Genomic DNA, 25268 nt, shown 5'->3' with positions numbered 1-25268 from the left:
CCCTGATGTCTCCCTTAAGCTTCCCTCCCTTAACTTTGTACATATGTCCTCTGGCATTTGCTGTTCCTGCCCTGGGAAACAGATGCTGGCTGTCCAATCTATTTATGCCTCTCATAATCTTGTATACCTCTATCAAGTCTCTTATCCTTCTATGCTCCAAAGGGAAAAGTCTCATCTCTGCTAACCTTTCCTTGTAAGACTTGTCTTACAATCCAGGCAACATCCTGGTAAATCTGCACCCTCTCCATAGCTTCCACATCATTCCTATAATGAGGTGACCAGAACTGAACACAATACTCTATGTGGCCTCACCAGAGATTTGTAGAGATGCAACATGATCTCTCTACTCCTGAACTCAATACGCCCCCCCCCCTCCCATTTATGAAGCCCAGCATCCCATAGGCCTTAACTATCCTCTCAACCTGCTACAACCTTGAGGGATATATGGATTTGATCTCCCAATGTCCCTCTGTACATCCACACTTTTAAGTAACTGACCATTAACCCTGTACTCAGCCTTCTGGTTGGTCCTTACAAAATGCATCATCTTACACTTATTTGGATTGAACTCCATCTGCCACTTTTCTGCTCAACTCGGGATCCTGTCTATTATCCTCTTGTAAACTTTGGCAGCCTTCAGCTCCATCCACAACTCCTCCAGTCTTTGTGTCATCCGCAAATTTACTGACCCATCCTTCCGCCTCTTCATAAAGAGCAGGAAGCCCAGAACACATCCTTGCGGTATTCCACCAGTTATGACATCCAGGCAGAATACTTTCCTTCCATGACTACTCTCTGCTTTCTTCCTGCAAGCCAATTTTATATCCACACTGCCAAGGTTCCACTGATCCCACGCCTCGTGACTTTCTGAATGGGTCTCTTGTGGGGAACCATGTCAAATACCATGCTAAAATCCATGTAGACCATATCTACTGCCCTTCCCTCATAAATTTCATTACCCCCTCAAAAAACTCAATTAGGGTAATCCATATCCACCAATGTTTATCCTCAATGTAAAAGACTGACAAAATTTAAATGGCAAAATTAAGCAATTAAGTATTTAGGAATTAAAATTAGTAAAAAATATAAGTAATTTGTTTAAACTAAATTATTTGCCATTGTTAAAAAAAAATTGGAAGAGGATTTGAAAAGATGGAAAGATTTACCAATAACGTTAATAGGACAAGTGAATTCTATTAAAATGAATATTTTTCCAAGAATACAATATTTGTTTCAATCATTGCTCATTCAAGTACCAGAATTTTTCTTTCGAAACTTGAATAAAATTATACGTCAATTCCTTTCGAAAACTAACTCAAGAATTAGTTTAGAAAAATTAATGTGGAAATTCGATCAGGATGGACTAAGACTACCAAATTTTAAGAATTATTTTAAAGCAGCTCAATTGAGGTTTTTGCCCTCCTGTTATCAACGGAATGAAAAACCAGCTTGGATTCAAATAGAAATGAATAAAAATGGTGAAACTATTCCAGAGATAATTTTGTATAAATGGAATAGTGAGTCATTTAAAGAAACTAAAGGTATTTCTATATTGAAACATATTTTAAACATCTGGAATAGAATTCATATTGAGAGGAATTAAAAATTATCAATTACCAAAAATGTTGTTAAAACAAAATCATCTTCCTTTTACTTTGAGTAATTCTTTATTTGATAATTGGTCTAGTAAAGGTACACAGAAAATAAAAGATTGTTTCTTAGGATCTTTTTTCTTAACTTTTGATCAATTAAAAGATGAATACAATAAACATAATATAATTTTTGCATCTGATCAATTAAAAATGTATTTGAAAAAGAGACTGGGAGCAGTTTTGAGGTTCCCTAAATAAAGTCAATTTGAAGATTTGTAATAACAGATACATTTATTGTTAAAAAATTTATTACTAATATGTATATAAAATTACAAGAGACTAAAGAAAAAAAATTAAATAAATCAAAAATCCAATGGTAGAATGATTTAGATATCCAAATTCAGGAGGAGATTTGGTCAAAATTATGTTATGAGAGTGTTATGAATACAGTAAATGTTAGATATCAAATGGTTCAATATAATTTTCCACAGAAGTTAAATGGACTTGATTCTAATTATTCAAATAAGTGTTTTTGATGTGCAAAAGAAATAGAACTTTTTGCATTGTGTGGTCTTGTGAAAAAGTGGAAAGGTTTTGGAATGAATTGAGTTTATTATTAGGGCAAATTATGAAAATAAAGATACCAAAGGATCCAAGAATATTTTTACTTGGAGATATTTATGAAAAGGATATAAAATTGAAATTGGACAAATACCAAGAAATTTTTAAAAATATTGCAATAGCAACTGCAAAGAAATGTATAGCGACATCATGGAAAGATGATAGAGAAATGTTATGTAGTAGATGGTATAATGAGATGCAAAATTGTATACCTTTGGAAAAGATGTATAGTTTAAGGAATCAAGTTGAAAATTTTTTATATTATTTGGAAACCATATATGGATTTTATGGATAATTTCCATCCACCTCTTCTATCTTATCCACTCCTCTTAATTAGTGATTTTTTAAAATAACAATTAATGATTGTCTATGTTAATATTATTGTATATTAAATGGTATGTGTTTCTTTCCTTTCCTTTTACTTTTGGGTGGGGGGAATGAGGAGAAAATATATCAAAATACTTTATTTTGTATCATTGGCCTTGGATATTTGATTAATGTTTTATTCATTTTTTCCTGTAATGATGCAAACAATTAAATTTTTAAAAACCCTCAATTTGGCTCATGAGACACAGCTTTCCCTTCACAAAGCTTTGCTGCCTACCCTTGAGTAGACTGTACTTCTCCAAATGCTTGTTGGTTTTATCCTTAAGAATCCTCTCCAATTGTTTGCACACCACTGACTCACCGGTCTATAATTCCCAGGATTCTCCTTATTACCTTTTTAAACAAGGGGGCTGCATTAGCCATTCTCTAATCCTCCAGTACCTCTATTGTGGCCAAAGAGGATTCAGTGATCATAGCGAAGACCCCATCTATCTCTTCTCTTCTCACAGACGGCCCCGGGACTTATCAATCTTGATATTTTTTTAAAAATCCAACACTTCCTCTTCCTTACTCTCCACATTGTCCAGAACACAGGCCTGTTCAATTTTGACCACCATGATCAAGGTCCTTTTGTGAATACTGATATAAAGTATTCATTTAGGACCTCCCCAGCCTCCTTTGCCTCCAGGCACGTTACCTCCTTTCTCCTTTTGCGGCCCCATCTTCATTCTCGTCATCCTTCTGTTCTTCACATATGCCTAGAATTGCCTTGGGGGTCTCCTTAATCCTACAAGCCAAGGCCTTCTCGTGCCCCCTTTGAGCGCTCCTAAGTCCTTTTATAAGCTCCTTCCTGGCTACCATACATTTCTCATGAGCCCTTCTTGTATACTGTTCCCTATATCTAACATATGCTTCCTTCTTCCTCTTTAATAGTTGCCTGACCTGTTTTGTCAGCCATGGTTCTCTTTTTTTTTAACCATCCTTGTCCCAGTTGGAGAAACCTATCCTGAACCCTGCACAAGTGGTCCCTAAACTTTCTCCATATTACTTCTGTGCTTTCACCCTTAAACATGTTTCCAATTTACTTTCCCTGGAGATGTGAAATATAAAAGGATTTTTAAAAGATTTTTATCAACTGAGACCAGGCCTTGATTAATACAGTACAATTCATAGAACTATTAAAGTTTATCGTACTGAATCTAATACTAAACATCTCCATTATGCTTTAACAGCCTGAAAATTGCAGGATATTAAGGAGTTTGCAATGCCATTGTGGGTGTCTTCCTTTAATTCAGCCAAATGCTTATGTGCATTAATTCTGTAATGAAGAATTGAACCTGAGGAATGATAGTTACTGAAAAACAATGCCTGCAATTCAGCTTAAGCTTTGGTCAGGAAGCATCATAAAAGATAATTAATATACTTATTTCTCGAATTCGAGAGTGAATGTAGTAAATTGCACAATAAGATTTTTGAGTAGATATGAGCACTTCCCCTGGATTGCTGGAAATATTAAAATAAACAGACCCTTCTAGTTTGTGTCAAAATATTATTCCACTAGTCTCATTGACCTGCACCCAGTCCATAACCCTCCAGACTTATCAATGTATCTATCCAACTTATTCTTAAAACTTAAGAGCATTTACTATGTCGGATGGCAGGTCATTCCACATTCCCACCACTCTGAGTGAAGAAATTCCCCCTAAATTTTCCTCTCTCTCCTAATCTAAGTGGAAAGAGCCGATTTAAAATAAAATAAACATTCAGGGACTGCTGTAAAAGTATAAAATAGCACTATCCATCAAGTAATGTTTTCAGAAATGCTCAGAGTTAATGATCCTCTGAAATTTGCTCACCATTTTCCATTAGTTCAATTTTTCTCTTGATTTTTGAGCATTTAAACTGCACAATTTTCTGCAGTTCTCCAGAACCATAAACTGGCATGCAATGATGCAGAATTCTAGTTTCCTGTTGGAAGTAGCTGCTCAAAGGGGAAATGAGTGCAGATGAACAATATTTGATCTTGTGTTTTAAAATATTAGTCCTTGAAACATCTAGAGTTAAATTTTTGACAATGTTGTATTCCAATAGTAGAAAATCTTTTTACATCCTTTTCTTTCTTTCTTTGGCTTGGCTTCGCAGATGAAGATTTATGGAGGGGTAAATGTCCACGTCAGCTGCAGGCTCGTTTGTGGCTGACAAGTCTGATGCGGGACAGGCAGACACGGTTGCAGCAGAAAATTGGTTGGTTGGGGTTGGGTGTTGGGTTTTTCCTCCTTTGTCTTTTGTCAGTGAGGTGGGCTCTGCGGTGTTCTTCAAAGAAGGTTGCTGCCCGCCGAACTGTGAGGCGCCAAGATGCACGGTTTGAGGCGATATCAGCAAAATCTTTTTACATCCAATATTTGCACTACATTACCATATAATGTTTGAGGCAATTCTGAATTTGTTTTCTCTTTGTTGATTTGGTATATAATTGAATAAGAGAGCAGAGAGAAAAAAAAACTAGCTTTTTCTAAAAGCAATGACCAGGCCTATGTCACAAGTTGTTATTGGACAAGAAAATAAAAATTAATCTACTGGTGTCTGAGGCGTGTACTTTTCAGCCAATTGTTGCCATGTAACCCGTGCAGCAGTTAATGCTGCTTGTCTCTCAGCTTCAGGGCTCTGTTTGATCCTAATGTTGGGCACATTCGGCAAGGAATTTATACTTTCTCACCAGGAGTTCTTGCACTTCTGCTGAATACGCTGGTTTCCTCCTACATCTAAAGATGGACTGATAATTGGCTATTGTAAACTATTGCTTAATATAGGTAAGTAGCAAAAAAAAATTAAATGAGATTTGCTGGATATAGGAAAGTAGTGTGCAGCACAATAATGAAAGGAAGAGTGGGGAATTGTTCTGCTAGGAACTGATGTGCTGGTTACATTGAATATTTTGAGATTTTTGTAATTGTTTCAAATATGAACCAGAATAAAGTTAAAATACTATCCACTGTATTCTAAGTCCTAGGTAAAGCAGTAACTGCATTGCTAAAGAATTCTCTGAAAGCAAGATTAAATATCACAAATACAAAGCAATGGAAAATGCTGTAAGGGTTTGGAAGAATTTGCAGAGTGAATGGTCTTTGACACAAAATTTTAAATCTGTCCCTCCACGGCAGCTGAATGAACAACTGTGGTTAACGGCATCTGTCTTGTTCCATATTGCAGCATCTCTCATTTTGTTTTTATTTATCAGTCTGTCAGGTAATGCTTTGTATTACTAAGCTATACATGACAATCTGTTTTTATTCACTTCTGTGATTTTTTTTAAAAAATGTAAACTTCTAAAATTCTAAATTTAAATTTTAAATTGTAATTTTTTAAAGAAGTTTAGACATAGAGCACAGTAACAAGCCATTTCGGCCCACAAGTCTGTGCTGCCCAATTAACCTACACCCCGGTATGTTTCAAACTGTGGGAGGAAACTGGAATCCCCAGGGAAAACCCATGCAGACATAGGGAGAATGTACAAAATACAGCGCTAGATTGAAACCCGTCCAGATCACTAGGCCTCTAAAAGCGTTGCGCTAACCATATCATCATTAAAAATACCAGATTGCGTGAGTAATCTTTCAAAATAATTTGCTGTTAATGGCCTGATTATTATGGTGTGTAGAAGTATGGCCAATAAAGATTGTAATTGCAGTTTTAAAGGTTCCTTTTATTGTCATGTAATAATACATAAAAATGTAATATACAGGTAGACTCCCTACTTACGGTGGGGTTCTGTTCCAGGAGTCACAGCGTAAGTTGATATAATTGTAAGTTGAAACAATCGCACCCTCTACCGTTTTTAAAATTGAGTTTAAATGCTGAAAACCTTTTATACAGGACAATTTAAACTAAAAACAATTACTTCAATGCACACTACTGTTTTTTATTTAAATGTTGAAAATCTTTATTGTAACACAAACGTTAAAAAAATTACAAAGCTGGAAACACACGGAGCCTGACAAATGACTGAAGCAATGCACTGAAATTATTTGTTGGATTTTGAGGAATAAAGGGAAACTCCTGATGCTTGAGAAATGCTTGTAGAGGCCACTGCGTCACTTGTTGAAGGTACTGTGTCATCGACGCTTCTTGATAGTTTGGATGACGAACAGGTAGTCTTCATGAAGATATCCATTTTTGATTGGACAGTTTGTTTCTTTTTTTCATTGTAAGTTTCTCCGCAGCAAGGAATAATAGTATTCTGTATCTGCCTCAGCTTTTGCAAATCTCTCATAAATGAGACGTCCATTTCTTCAAACATCTGTACGCCACTATTGATAGCACCAAACACCTCAGCCAGTTTCCTTGCTGTGAACTTTGGTGCCTCTGCTATAAATTATGCTTCCTATGTCTCTGCTTTTCTTGATTTCCCCCAGTTCAATTAGTTTTTCATTGGAAAGCTCTTCAGCATCAATGCCAACAAGCTGATGAATATCCTCCTCATCCACTAATAATTCTAGCTGTTTCCCAATGAATCTCATTGGCAGCCATATCTCTGGTAAAGTTTGTATTATTACTCACAGATGACTTCAAAACTTTCTTCAATACCATTCGTACATCGCCTTGACACTTCTTTCCATGCTATATTGATGTTCCAGATAGCATTTTGAATGTTAAAACCTTTCCAAAACTCTCGGAGCGCTTGGCCAGATTCAGTTGCTTGAACAGCTTGAGCAAACATTTGGTGTAATAGTATGCTTTGAACATAGCTATTGTGCCTTGGTCCTTTGGTTGAATGAATGAGGTTGTTTTCAGTGGCAAAAACACATCTTTTACATTTGGATTAGTGTCTGTGAGATGCTGTGGATGTCCTGCAGCATTGTTTAACATTCGTAGAATCTTGAATGAGATGTTATTCTACTGACGGTATGTTTGCCTGGGGAATAAATCAGTTTTCAAGTAACACCCTTGTCATGGCGAAACCAGGAAGCTTCTGCTTGCTCACGTTCTTCGATGCTCTGAGGTTCTCATGAGTAGTAAATCAGAAAAGGCTCCAGTTTGAAACCTGCAACATTTCCACCCAAAAGCAGTGTACATGATATACTTGATCTTTTGTCTGCGGTAAGGCAGGATTGCCATGAGCATTGCCCAGTACCCCTAACAATAGCTGAGTTGTATAGAAAAGCCGAAATCCTTTGTGCAAATTTTTACATTGCTATGTCCACTCTGCGCAAGCGTCCCGACCCTCGACACAGCCCGAGTCCCCTCCATGCAAGCATCCCAGTCCTCATCACAGCCCGATTTCCCCTCCACACAATTGGTGTCAGCGAAAAGAATGTGTGTGCATTGAGGGGCATTTCTCATTCAGTGGGGGCAAACCTGCCCATGTCCAAACAAGTCTCAGCACTCCCAGCATGGGGCCCATCCCAGTCATATTTATTTCCTTGCTTTTGTTGCCTCTTGTTTGAGTTTCCGGTTGATTGTATTCTGAATAATGGGGATTCTACAGTATATTAATCCTATATTTTGTTATTCATAACCACAAAAATGTTATTAATTTGTCAAACATTGTTTCCCTTTTCTTAAATTCATGTTGACTGCTGAACCCAATTATTTTCTTGGTACTAATTTCTTTGCATACATTTTCCCTGTTTTGCTTGTACTGTATTTGCTTCCTTCTGATGTGATAACATGGTATGTTGAGCGATGACTATCGATGCATCCACCACATTTCGCATCAAGTCACCTTCTGATTAATTTTCAAATGCAATTGAGCATTGCAAATTTGAGTGCTCATTGTGTTTAGACCCATACTATACTATTTCCAGGTATTTGTCACTCTTGAAGCTGGACCCAACTGCTTAAATTCTCATGCATTTCCTTGTTTTCAAAACATCTCCCATCTTTCTGTAAGGAACCTAAAAATAAACCTTTTTATTAAATCTATAGAAGCTCCTGAAATTGGTTTCTTGTCCCATTCTATTGTACTGTCCTTTCCTGATCAGTGTCTTGTTGGAAATGCTTCACTGCATTCTGAAATTTGCCTTTTGTTTGACAATGTTGTGGACCACTGTTTCCGCTTTTTTCCTGAAAGAGATATAACTCTTTAAATATAAGCCATACCTAGCTCACTGTCAGAACTTTTCATTCAGTTACCTGGTGTATTATAACCAAGTTCTACCTCAATTCTGTAGAACTTTGTTCAGATTTAAAATCTATATTCATATTCTTTCAGCTTTATTTACAACTATCATAAAATGATTAATATTCCCTAAAATATCCTTAACTACCAGATCATTAACTTTAACAGCTGCAAATGGATCTAAAATAGACTCCTTTGGTTGCTCAGTCAGCTGAACAAAAGCTAAATTTTACACTAATTCCTTCTCATACTATTACAAGCAGTCCCCATCATTTTAATGTAGTTTCTTAATTTACCAGGCTCATCTTTTCATAGTTTGTACAGATATATATACGATAACCACAGATTCAGATCGTATTTATCAGATCTATATTATCAGTTTTCCTTAAATGACCCTTAACTGCTCATTTAAAAAAAACATTTTAAAACTTTTTCTTACAATTTTACTATGTATATTTAAAAACAAAGCTAAAACAAAACAGTCTCTCACCCCCTCCATACATATAGATCTGTTTACCATCAGGGCTTGCATATATTTTAAGTATATAGAGTCTTCTTTGGCTTGGCTTCGCGGACGAAGATTTATGGAGGGGGTAAAAAAGTCCACATCAGCTGCAGGCTCGTTTGTGGCTGACCAGTCCGATGCGGGACAGGCAGACACGATTGCAGCGGTTGCAAGGGAAAATTGGTTGGTTGGGGTTGGGTGTTGGGTTTTTCCTCCTTTGCCTTTTGTCAGTGAGGTGGGCTCTGCGGTCTTCTTCAAAGGAGGCTGCTGCCCGCCAAACTGTGAGGCGCCAAGATGCACAGTTTGAGGCGTTATCAGCCCACTGGCGGTGGTCAATGTGGCAGGCACCAAGAGATTTCTTTAGGCAGTCCTTGTACCTTTTCTTTGGTGCACCTCTGTCACGGTGGCCAGTGGAGAGCTCGCCATATAATACGATCTTGGGAAGGCGATGGTCCTCCATTCTGGAGACGTGACCCATCCAGCGCAGCTGGATCTTCAGCAGCGTGGACTCGATGCTGTCGACCTCTGCCATCTCGAGTACCTCGACGTTAGGGGTGTGAGCGCTCCAATGGATGTTGAGGATGGAGCGGAGACAACGCTGGTGGAAGCGTTCTAGGAGTCGTAGGTGGTGCCGGTAGAGGACCCATGATTCGGAGCCGAACAGGAGTGTGGGTATGACAACGGCTCTGTATACGCTTATCTTTGTGAGGTTTTTCAGTTGGTTGTTTTTCCAGACTCTTTTGTGTAGTCTTCCAAAGGCGCTATTTGCCTTGGCGAGTCTGTTGTCTATCTCATTGTCGATCCTTGCATCTGATGAAATGGTGCAGCCGAGATAGGTCAACTGGTTGACCGTTTTGAGTTTTGTGTGCCCGATGGAGATGTGGGGGGGCTGGTAGTCATGGTGGGGAGCTGGCTGATGGAGGACCTCAGTTTTCTTCAGGCTGACTTCCAGGCCAAACATTTTGGCAGTTTCCGCAAAGCAGGACGTCAAGCGCTGAAGAGCTGGCTCTGAATGGGCAACTAAAGCGGCATCATCTGCAAAGAGTAGTTCACGGACAAGTTTCTCTTGTGTCTTGGTGTGAGCTTGCAGGCGCCTCAGATTGAAGAGACTGCCATCCGTGCGGTACCGGATGTAAACAGCGTCTTCATTGTTGGGGTCTTTCATGGCTTGGTTCAGCATCATGCTGAAGAAGATTGAAAGGAGGGTTGGTGCGAGAACACAGCCTTGCTTCACGCCATTGTTAATGGAGAAGGGTTCAGAGAGCTCATTGCTGTATCTGAGTACAATTGGCGAAACTACGTTTTTGTGTGTATTGTGGCGCTCTGAGAAGCTGAAATAAACCACTGCCACCACACCGATGGTCATTAATGACTGTTTTTATTCCAATTTAGTGGGTCCCTTTAAGGGCAGCATGAGCTCAGTCACCTGATGCATTGTGACGCAATGATCGCTGCCCAGGACGTGCGCTGGAAGGGATGCTGGAGTCGAGAAGAAAACCCTGATGCTGCCATCTCCTAATGGCTGCCCCGCCACGTGGCAATATAAGTGGGACCAGTTCGCGATAAGACTGTGCGCCGCCACAAACCCCCGCACCCCCCCAGAACTGGCTAAGTGCCCTGTCGCTTGGGCGGCCGGCCCCACTGTTTGGGCACGGCCGCTCGGACCAGTTGAGATAAGTCTAGGTGAGCGGCTTTCAAGCGCTCCATGGTAAACAATTTCTCCCTGCCCCCACGTCCAAAGTAAAAGTTCCGCCCGACCCTTGGAGAACCTTGTACGACCCCTCGTAAGGCTGCTGTAGCAGTGCTCTCTGTGGTCCCATTCTGACAAAGAAGAATTGCACCACATTGAGTTCTTTGGGCCGATGAGATGGTCAGGTGCCGTGGTGCGACGGGGGTGGTGGGGTCAGGTTGCCTAGGCGTCTACGGAGGTCGGCGAGCCGCTCACCTTCGCTGTGCGTGGCCTCCGCTTGCGGGCCGAAGGATCCCCCTGGCAGGGAGAGTGGTGCGCCGTAGACCATTACAGCTGATGAGGTTTGCAGGTTCTCCTTGGGCACCGTTCCAATTCTGAGGAGGACCCAGGGCAACACATCCACCCAGTTGGGGCTGGAAAGCCTGGCCATTAGGGTGGACTTTAAGTGGCGATGGAACCTCTCTATCAACCCATTAGACTGCGGGTGGTAGGCCGTGGTGTGGTGCAGTGTTACCCCTAAAAGCCTCACCAGCTGCGACCATAGGGTGGAGGTAAATTGAGCACCCCCTGTCGCTCATAATATGTGCTGGCACGCCAAAACGAGCGATCCATTGGCTGACCAGGGCTCTAGCGCACGTCTCTGCAAATGCTTCACGTATCGGGATAGCTTCTGGCCACCTGGTAGCTCTGTCCACTATGGTGAATAGGTACCACGACTCCCTGGACACCGGCAAGGGGCCCACGATGTCTGCGTGGATATGTTGGGACCTTTGCAGTGCCGGGAGGAAATGTTGGACAGGGGGGTCTGCGTTTGCCTGTGAACTTTGGAGGTCTGGGATTGGACACAGTTGTGGGCTAGTGCTGCAACATCCTTGAGGCAGTGCCAGACGAATCGCTGAGCCACCATGCGACGGTAGTCTTTACTGAGGGGTGGGCAAGATCGTTGATGGAACTGACGACCCTAGCTCTCCAGTCATGTGGAACTACCGGGTGCAGTGAGCCGGTGGAGGTATCGCAGAGCAGCGGTTGGGCGGAATCAGGGATGCGGATATCCTCAAGCTGGAGCCCTGATACTGCGGTGTTGAGAGCCTTGGTTTCGGCGTTGCACTGTTGGGCCTGTGCGAGCAGTGCATAGTTGAGACAGGGAGCTAGCGTGCTGATGGCCAGGCAGGAGAGCGCGTCAACGACTACGTTGTCCTTACCCGCCCTGTGCTGGATGTCCGTTGTGAATTCGAGACGTGGGACAGGTGGCGCTGTTGCCTTGCTGACCACAGGTCCTTGGTCATCGATAGTGCTTGGGTAAGGGTCTTGTTGTCGATAAAGACGGTAAAAGTTGTGCCCTCTCGGAAATATCGAAAATGGCGGATGGCCAGGTACAGTGCCAGGAGCTCCCGGTCAAATGCACTGTACTTGAGTCCGAGAGGCCACAATTGCCTGCTGAAAAAGGCTAGCGGGCGCCACTGTCCGTCAAGCCACTCCTCGAGCATCCCTCCGACCGCCTTGGCGGAAGCATCGACTACTAGCGCCGTGTGTGGTTCCAGGCACGGGTGCACTAACAAAGTCGCCTCAGCAAGGGGCCGCTTCATCGCTGCGAAAGCCTTGTCTGCCTCTCCCGACCAGGCCAAGGTCTTCTCCTTTGTCGCTATCAGTGCAAACAGTGGGCGCATGATGCAGACGACATTGGGGATGAATTGATGGTACAAGTTCACCATCCACACAATTCTTGTAGCTGTTTGAGGGAGGAGGGCTTGGCGAATCGTTGGAGGGCTGCCACCTTCTCCAGTGCCAGAGCTGTCCCAGGCACTGTGATGGTGTGCCCCAGGAACTGCAAAGTTTGTTTCCCGAACTGGCATTTGGCCTTGTTGACCGTGAGGCTGAATTCTGCCAGCCGGGCGAACAGGGTACGGAGGTGGGCCTTGTGCTCTTCGCGAGTGCAGCTAGTTACCAGGATGTCGTCTAGATAGATAAAGACAAAGTCCAAATCCCTACCACTGTGTCCATGAGGCGCTGGAATGTCTGGGTGGCGTTCTTCAGGCCGAATGGCATGCGGAGAAACTCGAACAGGCCAAACGGCATGCGGAAAAACTCGAACAGGCTGAAGGGGGTTATAATGGCAGTCTTTCCAACGTCATCAGGGTGGACCGGGATCTGGTGGTATCCGCACACCAGATCGACCTTTGAAAAGAACCGCGCACCGTGGTGGTTGGCTGTGAGTCTTGGATATGGGGGACTGGGTACCTGTCTGGAGTTGTGGTGTCGTTCAGCTGTCTGTAGTCACTGCAGGACCTCCAACCTGCCGATGACTTTGGGACCATGTATAGCGGCGCCGACCAAGCGCTGTTCGATCACTGAACGATGTCCAACTCCTGGAGTCTGGAGAATTCCTCCTTGGCTTGCTTCAATTTCTCCGGCGGCAGCCGTCTGGCCCTGGTGTGGATCAGGGTCCTTGTGTGGAGACATGATGGAATACTCTGTGTTGGGGAGGAGGGAGGGAGGCAATGTCGAAATGAGGCTCCAGGATGGCAGGGAACTCACTGAGGATCCCAGCGAATTCGTCTTTGGCGGTGGCGGCGACTGTGGCGATCTCTGACCTGGCGTCGTCTGCCGTGCCCAGGCACACTGAGCAGAAGGTGTGGGCATTGAGCAGCTTCCTGCACCTCGCGTCCACCAGCAGGCCGTGAGCCCTTTGGAAGTCAGCCCCCAATAGTGCCGTGCTCACTGAGGCCAGGACAAATCTCCAAGTGAACTTTTCTTCCCTGATCTGTACCTGTGCCCTACAAGTGCCAAAGGTTTTGACTGTAGAGCCATTGGCTGGTTAACAAAAAAAAATCATAATTATTATGTAAATTATGTTATTTTCTCCATATAGATACACTACTTCAACTCATGATGCCATCGAACTACATTTAACTCCGCTTCATCTTTCCAAGACATAGCAATACATTTACGAGCAACTGTCAATGTTAGACGAATAAACGCCTTCTGAAACTTATCCAACCCCAAGTCCACTAACGGAATAAAATAGACTAACAAAAAAATTTTTGGATCTAAAGGAAATTGAATTTTAAACAAATTTTGAAGAGAATTCCTAATTTTAAACCAGAAAAAGATGAACTTTATCACAAAATCAAACAGAATGTAGAAATGTTCCAACACATCATCCACACCTAAAACACAGATATGAATTACTAAATCCATATCTTTTCAATTTTTCAGGGGTTAAATGTAACTGATGCAAAAAAATTATAATTAACCATACTACATCTTACATTAATTAATTTAGTCAACCCCTCATAACACACATTTTCCCAATCCACCTGACTAATCTCACAATTTAAATCATGCTCCCATTTAATCCTAGATGTATCTAAATTTTGTTTAACCATAGTATCTTGTAATAATGCATACATTTCTGATATAAAACCTTTATCTGGAAAATATGAAACCATAAATTCAAATTTAGTTAACTTAGAAATTTTCATTTCTCTTCCAAAATCATCTTTCACTAATGCCCTAATTTGATAATAAACGAATAGAGAATTCTCTAAAATCCCAAATTTCTCTTTAAACTGATTCAATGATAAAAATTCACCTTCTTCAAAACAATCCTGCAATCTTTTTATTCCTTTAATCCACCAATCTTCTAAAACTCTATTATTCAATGAAAAAGGAATCAATTTATTTTGATATATTGGGGTTTGAACTGATAAACTACCTTTTGATCCTATTAATAAATTCCTTTTAGTCCAAATTTCTAATAAATGTTTCAAAATTGGTACATTATATTTCTGTAGTAAGACAGTATTCTATTTAAATACAAACTAATGTGGGGGGGAGGTTCCAATATCGCAGCCAACATTCCTGGTTATCCTGAAGTCCACGATTATCTCCTTCGTCTTGACCACCGTGAGACTCGGGTTGTTACTCTTGCATTATTTCAACTCCTCTCTCGTGAGTCTCGTTGTTGCTGATGTTGCCAACTATTCTTGTGTCTTCTGCAAACTTGATGACACAGTTAGAGCTGGATCTGGCAATGTAGTCATGGGTCAGTAGCGTGAACAGGAGCAGGCTGAGCACACATTCCTGAGGTTTGACAGTGCTCGACATTCTGCTCCCTATACAGATAGACTGAGGACTTTCTGTTAGGAAGACCAGAATCCTGTTACAGAGAAGAGTGTTGAGTCCTAGCAAGGACAGCCTCTTCACCATCTCTGGGGAATGATCAAGTTACATGCTGAGCTGAAGTCCATGAACAGCAGCCTGGCATATGAGGTGTTCTCCAGGTGGAATGAACCAACAAAGATAAAGCATCATCTCTGAGACTGATTCTTCAATAGGAGAATTGAAATGGGTCCAGTGTTTCTGGGAGGGGTTCTTTGATATATTTCATCACCAGGTGTTTGATGCATTTGCTTACTTTAAAGTTGTTGGAACTGTAAACCTCTTGTTATTTAAACAAGTAATTAAATGAATCTAAAATCTAGATTTTTTTTGGTAGATTGAATACTTAGCTTTCAATCTAGACTTCTTCGATATCTCTATGTATAATTTGCTGTAGATATCCAAACAAATGGCAGATAACTTTCTTTAAATACATTAAATATGGAAGAATAAGCATGTTTTCTGTACAGTTTATTAAAAAAAATAAAAATAATCCTGCTGGACGTCAAGCTAATCATATTTCTTTATCTATTCTAGAATGTTGCAGAAAGTAGATTGTAAGATGGTTATAAATATTGTGCATTCTGTAGGGAATTTTATAAATGTTATTCTTGGTTACTTCTGTATGTAACAGTTACATGAGCAATTAAAGCACTTTCAACTTATAAAGCTGTAACTGTAATAACTCATACATGAGTAATTTTTTTCAATTTATATTTAGGTTTGCAATGAGAATTTTTTTGATAATTATAAATTCCTTTAAGAGTTTTTAATTTGTCCCCTTACAGCTGGTGGCTTGTTCTGAAGGTGATCTAGGCCTTAGCAGACTCGATGAATTTCCATCGAAATGTCCGAGAGGTCAGGCCAGAGCACAAAGGCTAAGGATGGGAAAACAAAGTATGCCACACTCAATCTTTTTAACACTTACAAAGGAAAATCAATAGAGACTCAAAAAAATGCAGGTGAGTCTTGTGCAGTTTTGGTTTGAAGTATTGTCTGTTTCCTCCATTCTTTTCATTTGGATACGAGAAACTTCTTTTCTGACCTAGTACAGCTTTTGTTGATCATCAACTTAAAAAGACACTGTTTCAAAGTTCAGATTTATTGTCAGAGTACATACATGACACCACAGGCAGCCCTGAGATTCTTTTTCCTGTGGGCCAGGTAGAATTTCTCACTACCTTGTTGGTAGGGCAAAAAAACTACTGAAGATTTAAAAAAAGAGAAATGTAAACAGACTGCAATATAAAAATAAATATTCAATAATAATTGATGTGTAAAGTAAGAGTCCTCAAGTGAGTTTGTTGTTTACCAGTCTAATGGAGGAGTAGCCCCTGTTGCTGAACCTGGTGGTACTAGTCTTATGCCACCTATTATCTCTGCTGATGGCAGCAGCAGCGAGAACAGAGTATATCCTGGGTGGTGTCAATCCTTTCTGACACTAGCAAGCCTTGTAGAATTTCTTGGGGTGGGTAGAGTTTTGCCTGTGATGTATCAGGCTGCATCCACTACCCTTTGCAGGGCTTTCTGCTCAAAAGTATGATGCCCCCATGATGCAGCAGGTCAGCACAGTTTGCACTACACATCTGTAGTTTGCCATGGTTTTTGATGTCATAACAAACTCATTTAACTGCTTAACATGGGTTTTGTTGCAGTGGTGGAAATGAGTAAACACAAATTATAATATGAACATTTATCTTTCTCCTACATTGGTGCATTGGAACAGCCATAGTTTATGCTGCACAATGCTTTCAAGACATTAAATAAATTAAAAGCATTGTACCTCATGAAAAAATTTTCATTTATTACTGATCATGACTTGTGTTCAGGCGTTAACAAAATTAATGGATTAAAATTAGGGTCCTCCAGAGTTCTATCTTAGACCAGTTCTGAACAGAAATTTGCAACTGAGTTTACAAATCTAGCCGTGATGCTATAAAATTTTGTATTTTTGTAGGAAATTTCTACTGTAGTCAAATAGTAATGAAATGCTTTTGGACCAAATAAAATTCCACACACTTTGATTCTTATCTTTGACCGTCATTGCATGCAGTTGCAGCACGCCATGGATTGCAGAGCCTGGGAAAAGTGGCCAGCTCAAGGCGCATACCACCACCTGCCAATCTTCCCAGCCTCAAAGCAGAGAACAAAGGAAATGACCCCAATGTGAATATTGTACCAAAGGATGGATCTGGATGGGTCACAAAATCAGAACAACAGGAAGAAAGGTACTGCATAGGATTTTGTAGCATGGCATAGAGTCCATAATTTTTACTACAGCTTTCGATAAATATAAATTTCTTTATTTTCTGCAATAATGCAAATTATAAATGTAAATATATACAATATGTTTGTTCTCAATATTAAAACAGACGCATTGGCCTAGCATCCTTTATGGTGATCATTGTTGCTGTGAAGATGAAACATTGCCAGTCCACTAATTTCCTCCATTTGGAACACAAAGATTTTATGTGAATTACTTTATTTTTATTTACACTTAATATAATGAAAATTTGAAATATTTTGTTCTAAGAAATAGAGAAAAGATTAGAAATGGTTTTGGGCAAGAGTTCATTGTAACTTTGGTGGAATGGATTTGTAAGAAAACTAATATCAGAATTGTGATTTCAGTGGCATTGGCACAGAGGTCCAAACACAGGAACCACAGCAGCCTAGTTCAGACCCCCCAGCCTCAAAAACACCCGATGTACCAGTTGTGAAAACCTGGGCCCAGACCAATAATAAGCACACAGGACAAGGAGATGGTGAGTTTCCACAAGCAGGAGTTAGCCATTACTTAACTAACATTGCAGTAGTTTAGTTGAGAATTTATGTGCAACAATGTTATGAGCTTGGCAATCTTGAGTTTTGAAAGTATAGGACAACTCTGATTATCCAAAATGGTCAGGACCAGGCCTATTTTGGAACAATCCTTTTGAGAACTGGTCATTTTTTAAGAAGAGCCCAGTAGCATCGTATCAATTTTTAAACAACAACAAACAGCAAGGTAAGGGTTTTTAATTCTCATTATAAAAAAATGTTTGCCACTGCCAATCACAGACACTTCCCCACTGAGGCCCCGCTCGTGCCGGGAGCCAAGAGTCTCGTTCCTGCCCAGGAGCTTGAGGTCCGCTGCTACTGCTGCAGGGAGCCCAATGTCGCTGGTCAGTTTGGCTCTGAAAAAGTTTTGGATAAATGAGGATTTATAACAGTCCTGTGCTGTCGCTGCAGACCAACACAGAAGACATCATTCGAACACGGCAATCGAGAGGGCACCACGAGTGTCAGCGGCCTGTTTTCATAGGCTGCTGCAGAACGGGCCCAGCCAGCCAATCATCGACAGCGGGTCATGTAGACACCAATCAGAGCCTGAATGAACACTGGCCATGCCCATCGGTGATGTGGCAGCCAGGGTCAGTCTGCCTATATAAAGGAGAGCAGCCAGTTCATTAAATTAGTGTCAGCTGAACTCCTTGGTGTGTGCGCGTCTTATTTCCTGAGCTATAACCTCGAGACACCACAGATTTCTGATTTGTTTCGAATATCCTTGTTTATCCAAAGTATTATTTTTATAAATTTTGGATAACTAAAGATTTTGGAGAATCTGATTTCAGATAATTTGAGTTGTACTGTATTCGCAAACCTTTGTCATTTGTGAAGTGTTTAACATCTCTCGTGTTCTCATCAAACTAGCAACTTCAGACACTGTACTGAGAAGTGCAATGCTTGACTTCTATTTTAGCTGATTTTTTTCTGCAAAAGTTACAATTTTCCCTTTCTTTGGTCATTTAAGTGTTAATGCATGTACTTTCATCTATAAGAATTTGAATCCAGTTCCCATCTTAAAACATATGCATGTGTTAAGATAATTTTGGCCAAAGTTGCTCTTGTGCTTTCTCATTACCATTATGTTGCAGCCACAAGAGATTTCATTTGGTTCAGTTTATTCTTATTGTTTCCTAGCAGTCACCTTAAATCCCTTCAATTTTACATTGGAGTCTGGAAGCCTCAGATTTCTTGAGATTCCTGTTTTGTGCATTAGCATTGACACTATCTATGAGTATGGGGTTGTTTTTAATCTTCTCTCATTTTCAATTCTGTCACCTTTCATGAGATTGGCAGCTCTGCAGGAAAAACATAACTCCTCTTGTGCCATTGATGCCGTTCACCATTTTATCTGGTTGCTGTGACTAAGTCAGCAAATCCCAATCTCCATGAATGCTCAGCCCAGAGGAGTGCTTCAAAACCAATATCCCTGTTGTTGGCATCTTGTATGGATCTGTGAACCTGCTCTTTTTGTTATTTTTTTATCAGGGTTTTACCTTCTCACTTAGCCTTATCTCCAGAATTTCTTTGTATTTTTCACAATTCAAGCATGGTTTTGTTTTTAACACTTGCTGCTCTGTCTTTCAGAATATTAAAAAATGTTCACAGAAATCTTCATGACATCCACAGCCTGTTTTTTTTCCTTAATCCCATTTTTTTTTGCTGTCAAATCTCTTAACTTTGGCTTCTTATGTATCTCTTCCCCACTTTAGCTAATTGTCTGGATGAGATTTTTCTGTTGCTTGTCGTTCCTTGCTTAAAATTGTACTACATCCTCTGTCTTTAACTCTACCTTCTTGCCTCTGTTCTCTCATCTTTCTGATAAACATTTGTATCATCTTGTGTTTCTTGGGACATTTCAGTATGTTAAACATAGTATGAAAATGCAAGTTGACATTGGGGATTTTAAAAAAAAAGTTACTTGTATAATTAGTTAGATCTTGATAAATAAAAGGAATAAACAAAATGCTTTTGCACAAATATATTTAATATTTTCCTCATTTTATGTTTCTTAATTTAGGAATCCAAACTTTAAACAGTCACTTCCAGCATGAGTTCCCCAGCCTGCAGGCAGCTGGTGATCAAGATAAAGCAGTAAAGGAGCAACCAGAGGAGGTTTCTGGGTCAGGGGCCAATTTGCGTCCACAGTGTATGTATTCTATTTACAATGTCTTTAACTGTGTCCCTTTTCTTGCTCCTTCCAGAGATCAGTGGCTACTTTTCGTCAGCTGGAGCCATAAGCACATGAAGTTGTTTAGACCCATTAATTTTACTGTTAGTGAGGAACAGATGGAAGTTTGTCTTTAGTTTTTCCTGTGCTAAAGTTGTTGCATGCATTGAGCAGATATCTGGTCTTAGTTGGTGCCAGATGAGTTCTGAATACTGAGATAAGACCAGGTTGAAATATGGTGTCTGCAATAGCATAGAGGTTTTGGCGATTATTCCGATGTATACTCTGCCATTCAATTAGATCATCAGATCTTCATCCTATATGCCTTTGTCTAAGATTTTAAAAATTATTTTTCCACTTAAGTTTTAGTTGCATGAAATAACAATAGCTTTGATCACTGAATGATCATTAGTTTCTCAGTGCAATTATGCTTCATGTTATGCTGAGAATCCAACACTGCAATCTGATGCTAGATGAATGTTTGCAGGCCCAGTACTCACTTAGCTGACTGGGGAGATTCCCAGCACACAGATTAGGAAGGAAGGGGTAAATCTCTTAACATTTATTCTATTTTTAATAATTTTTCATTTAGAACCATAGAACATTGCAGCACAGAAACTTCATCCCCAATTAGTACCTGCTAAATGACTTTTTCCATTGACCTTCAGCAGGATCTTACCCCTCCAATCCATGCATCTATCCAAATTTTGAAAAATGTTGAAAACAAATCCACATCTGTCTCTCTGCTCGCTTGTTCCACATTCTCTCTACCCTCTGTGAAGAAGTTCCCCCTAATGTTCCACTTAAGCATTTCACCTTTCACCCTTAACCTATGTCCTGTCATCTTTGTTTCTTTCAGTCTCTTGAAAATTGTGATCGTTTTCCCTTTCTCTACTCTTAATTTTGTATACCTCTATCAAAATCTCACCTCTTTCTCTAACACTCCAACCTTTCCCGATGACTCCACTCTTTGAGTCCTGGGAACATCCTTGTAAAATTTTTAATGCGTTCTTCAATACTTCATATTTGGCCTCACTAATGTCTTGAACAACTTCAACACAACATCCCAACTCCTTTATTCAGTAGTCTGATTTATGGAGATCAATGTTCCAAAAACTGTCTGTCAGTGACACCACATTCAAGGAATTGTGCATCTGGATTCCCAAATCCCTCTGTTCTACTGCATTCCACAGTCCTACCCTGCTTTGTCTCCAAAAGCGACCATTTTGCAGCCTATTTTTCTCGTTGGTCAAAATCCTACTGCAAACTTTCAAAGACTTCCTCTTTCCAATCTATTTGTACATTATTTTGAAACTTTAGTAGGGCTTACATGTTGACCTTCAGTTGACCTTCCACCAAGTTGGATTAAATGGGTGGGGATGGTGAGCAGTGTGCACAGAAAGTGAACCAAATCAAGCTCAATGTCAGCCATTTAATCAGACACCAGTCTTGCTAACAAACCTACACTGATATTTTTGCTTCACTCAAGCCTTCTTCATTACTGTGTCACTTTATCCCATTAAGGTAATCTTTCTTTTTTCCTGTCATGAGTTATACAGGGTTTTTTTGGGGGGTGGTGGGGGGGGCTGAGATTTTATTTCCATTTCATAAATGTGAGCAAGTTGTGCAGTGATTTTTGAAGAGATTCAATGATTCCACTGTATCAAAAACAAATTGTTAGAGGTCTTGATAAGGTGGATGTTAAGATGTTATTCTGGTCACCGCCAGTGGGCTGATAACGCCTCAAACCGTGCATCTTGGCGCCTCACAGTTTGGCGGGCAGCAGCCTCCTTTGAAGAAGACCGCAGAGCCCACCTCACTGACAAAAGGCAAAGGAGGAAAAACCCAACACCCAACCCCAACCAACCAATTTTCCCTTGCAACCGCTGCAATCGTGTCTGCCTGTCCCGCATCGGACTGGTCAGCCACAAACGAGCCTGCAGCTGACGTGGACTTTTTACCCCCTCCATAAATCTTCGTCCGCGAAGCCAAGCCAAAGATTACATTTAGGCTATGGCCACATGATAAATGAACAAACATTTAAAAATTAGTTGAAAAAATATTCAGTCAGTAGTGTGAATCATTGAGGATCATAAATCTTCAAATTCTATGAGTTGTAATGTCATGTGGCTTGAGAGATATTTGAGTGTGTTTCTAACTCATCCAGTACAATTTATAGTTTAAGTTAATTTTTGAACCATACAGATGTAGCCACTGGAGGGAAAATTGTGATGGACCAAGATGGAAAACCCATTAATTTAGAAGATGGGGCTCCTGGAATGCCAGATCTTAATGATGGGCACAGAGGTCTTGACAAACGTGACATTCGAGAAAAGGCATCATTGTCTCTGACTAGGATAAATGGACAGCTGGTTATCCCACCAGCACCACAATTTCGAGGAATAATGCCTCCATATGTAAGTATCAATCTCTTCTTGCTTCAAAGATGGGTTTGAATACACAAATTTGCATTCATAGTTTGCATTTAGAAAGTTCCCTACATATCTTCAGGATGTTTGGGAACATTTTACAGAATTCAGATTAATTTGGTTGCAGGACATGTACGATATGGGAAACCAGAAATTTTTCACAGGCTTAGTTGTTTAGAGATGCACTTGGCAGGTATCTGGGATGAATTTAATAGAGATGGTCAAAATTAGAAATGGTGTTGATCATTGTAGAAAGGTAGTGAGAAAAGATGAATACATGTGGCACACTTTATTTAAATTCCTTTCCAAGCAAATGAGAAACTAAAATGAGTGAAACATGAAAGTCTTCAGTCACTGTGATTGTAGTAAAAACACACTGAAATGCTGGAGAAATTCAGCTGGTCTTTCAGTGTTTTTACTAGAAACTAAAATGATCCTGGTTACACAGATTTGTTATAAAATGATAGTGGAAGTCCATTAGAGGTGACAATCAAAATGAATTTAATGTCTTGTAAGGAGAAAGGGAATTGTAGAACACCTGTGGAAGTGCTGGGGAGTGAGATCATTGGAAAGCCCAACCAAAATAAATGCAGGTATGAGGGGCTAAATGGTGCCCAGCTGTGTTGCATTGCCTATCAGTATGTTGTAAGCATACCTGAGGATTTGAGCACAGCAGAGTTTTGATTGTTAGCATGGAAAATGATGGCCATTTAATCTCTTTGCTTGTCAAAGGATAACTTTGGCCAGGAAATGAAAACATTTTTGCTTATCAATCAGAGCGTCAGTTTCATCTGAATAAACGGGTCACATTTTATCCAAAAGATGGTGGACTAAAAATTGGGCTAAAAGAGTGGACATAATTTTAAACTTTGAGAAATTCCCATTTTTCAAAATATATGCAACTATTGGATCCATATGATAACACAGAAGATTTTGATGCTTGTATTCAAGTTAAGTCAAGACAGGATTACATCTTGATTAGAAGGCAACAGAAATTTCAGGTAATTATTTTGAACTATGCATTGGTACTTGGACAAATTAAAACAATCTTACCTTTAAACATACCCATTCTATCTTCTCTTCAAATAAGTATTTTAAACTGTTTAAGTTTTGTCCTATCAGTAAAATGAGGGAGGCACGGTTGGTGTAGCGGCTAGCACAAAGCCATTACTGCGCCAGCGATTGGGACCAGACCTGGGTTTGAATCCCGCGCTGTCTGGAAGGAGTTTGTACATTCTCCTCATGTCTGTGGGTGTTCTCCAGGGTCTATCATTTCCTCTCACCCTTCAAAAAATGTACCAGGGTGTGGATCAATGGGGTGTAAATTGGGTTGCATGGACTTGTAGGGCTGAATTAGCCTGTTCTAGTGCTGTATGTCTAAATTTAAAAAAAATTAGAAGAATACCTTGAAAATTGGAGTAAGCAATAATTAATCTTTGAAATAGCTATGAAGAAATTGCTTTAAATTAATGAATGCTAGATTAGCCAGCAAGTTGAGACTCTTGCCAAAGGTGAAACACAAAACCATTGATTGTTTCCCTTGTTATAAACAGGCTTCGATTTCCTCATGAACATTCAGCAGTCTGGGCCCTGAACCCTTTTTGTCCCTCTCTTGCTTTAAATCTTGTCTCTTTAACCAAGCATTTGACTCCCATTCTTAGTATCCTCATTGTTTTTTTTATTATTCTGTAAGCTCACATAAAATAACTTGGATCATTTTCATCAAAGTTCAGAGCACGACATAAATGCATCTTATTTTTTTGAATTCTCAGCTCAGAAGCAAGTGATGCAATTGCGTCTGATCTGCAAGTGTATTTATAATTGAATGGATACAAGTTAAACTGAAGTTCAACTCAGGAATTTATTTTGCTTTAAGTTAAACTGTGGAACATTTATGTAAGCTTGCTTTTATTTCTCCTGTGTACTTTCAGATGTCTCACGCTGCCTCAAAAATGCAAGGGCCACATCGGTTACCATATCCAGCACCAAACAAGTAAGTATGCTGTAAATTCAGATGTGCTACTCGACCATTACAAACTAATTTATCCTTTGCAATTATTTGAGAGGCAACTTTGTATTTCCAATGGTTGGGGAGGGGGGTGGGGGGTGGGGGGGGGCATGTTGGTGAGTATTGGCAGCAGGGATGATTTTATTTTTAGTAATCTGATTAAAATCCATGTTAATTTGGAGCAGACAATTTTTTTTACACAGCTGTTTTACCCAAATAAAATGCCAGACTGGTCATTGATGAACTGGAAACAGTACTTGCTCATTCTTTTAAATGTCCAACATTTTAGCGTTTAATTTTCTAACTTTTAGTTTTTAGCTAGTATTGCTCATGACATTAAAACTTGTGACACATTTGTTCAATTAGATAAAAGGTTAGAATGGTCAAGGTTATGCATGTGCTATTGAATATAGACATTATCTGAAGATCTTCTTTATTTTTATTATGTCATTTACAAAAAGAATAACAATACCTAGTAAGTTTGTTTCCTCTATAGATAAATTTTGGGCTTAAATCTTTGGAACTTTTGAGTCATATACAAGTGCCTGACATAGGTTATTTTTAAGTAATTGAAGTTTATTTTACTTTTAATGTATATATTTCTGCAAGTTTTCCTTTTATTCAACATCTTTCTCATCGTTTAGGAGCCAAAATCCTACAAGGCAAGTACCTTCTCAGTGGGCTCTTGACCTCCTTGAAAGACCCTCCATTATTAGTGCAAATGAATTGAAAGAACTTGATAACCTGGACACTGAAACAGATGATGGCTGGGCAGGTAAATCAGGAAAAGTTCATCCGTTTTCAATAGAAGCCCAAATTAA

At 40.0% G+C, this 25268-nt stretch overlaps 1 protein-coding gene across 13 annotated transcripts in view; it reads left to right on the top strand.

Moving 5' to 3' along the window:
* Positions 1 to 25268, top strand: part of prrc2c (proline-rich coiled-coil 2C) — a 102234-nt gene that overhangs the window by 10209 nt on the left and 66757 nt on the right. For all 13 annotated transcript variants that reach the window (XM_069937757.1, XM_069937747.1, XM_069937758.1 and 10 more), the window contains exons 2-8: positions 15803 to 15976; positions 17068 to 17242; positions 17646 to 17779; positions 19861 to 19989; positions 22216 to 22427; positions 24371 to 24432; positions 25092 to 25222. In XM_069937757.1, coding sequence (XP_069793858.1) covers positions 15862 to 15976; positions 17068 to 17242; positions 17646 to 17779; positions 19861 to 19989; positions 22216 to 22427; positions 24371 to 24432; positions 25092 to 25222 — 958 coding nt within the window. In that variant the 5' untranslated portion in view covers positions 15803 to 15861. The remainder of the gene's footprint in view (positions 1 to 15802; positions 15977 to 17067; positions 17243 to 17645; positions 17780 to 19860; positions 19990 to 22215; positions 22428 to 24370; positions 24433 to 25091; positions 25223 to 25268) is intronic.

The sequence above is a fragment of the Narcine bancroftii genome, chromosome 5 (genome assembly GCF_036971445.1).
Source record: "Narcine bancroftii isolate sNarBan1 chromosome 5, sNarBan1.hap1, whole genome shotgun sequence".
NCBI classification, from domain to species: domain Eukaryota; kingdom Metazoa; phylum Chordata; class Chondrichthyes; order Torpediniformes; family Narcinidae; genus Narcine; species Narcine bancroftii.
This window is presented reverse-complemented; position numbering and strand designations above follow the sequence as displayed.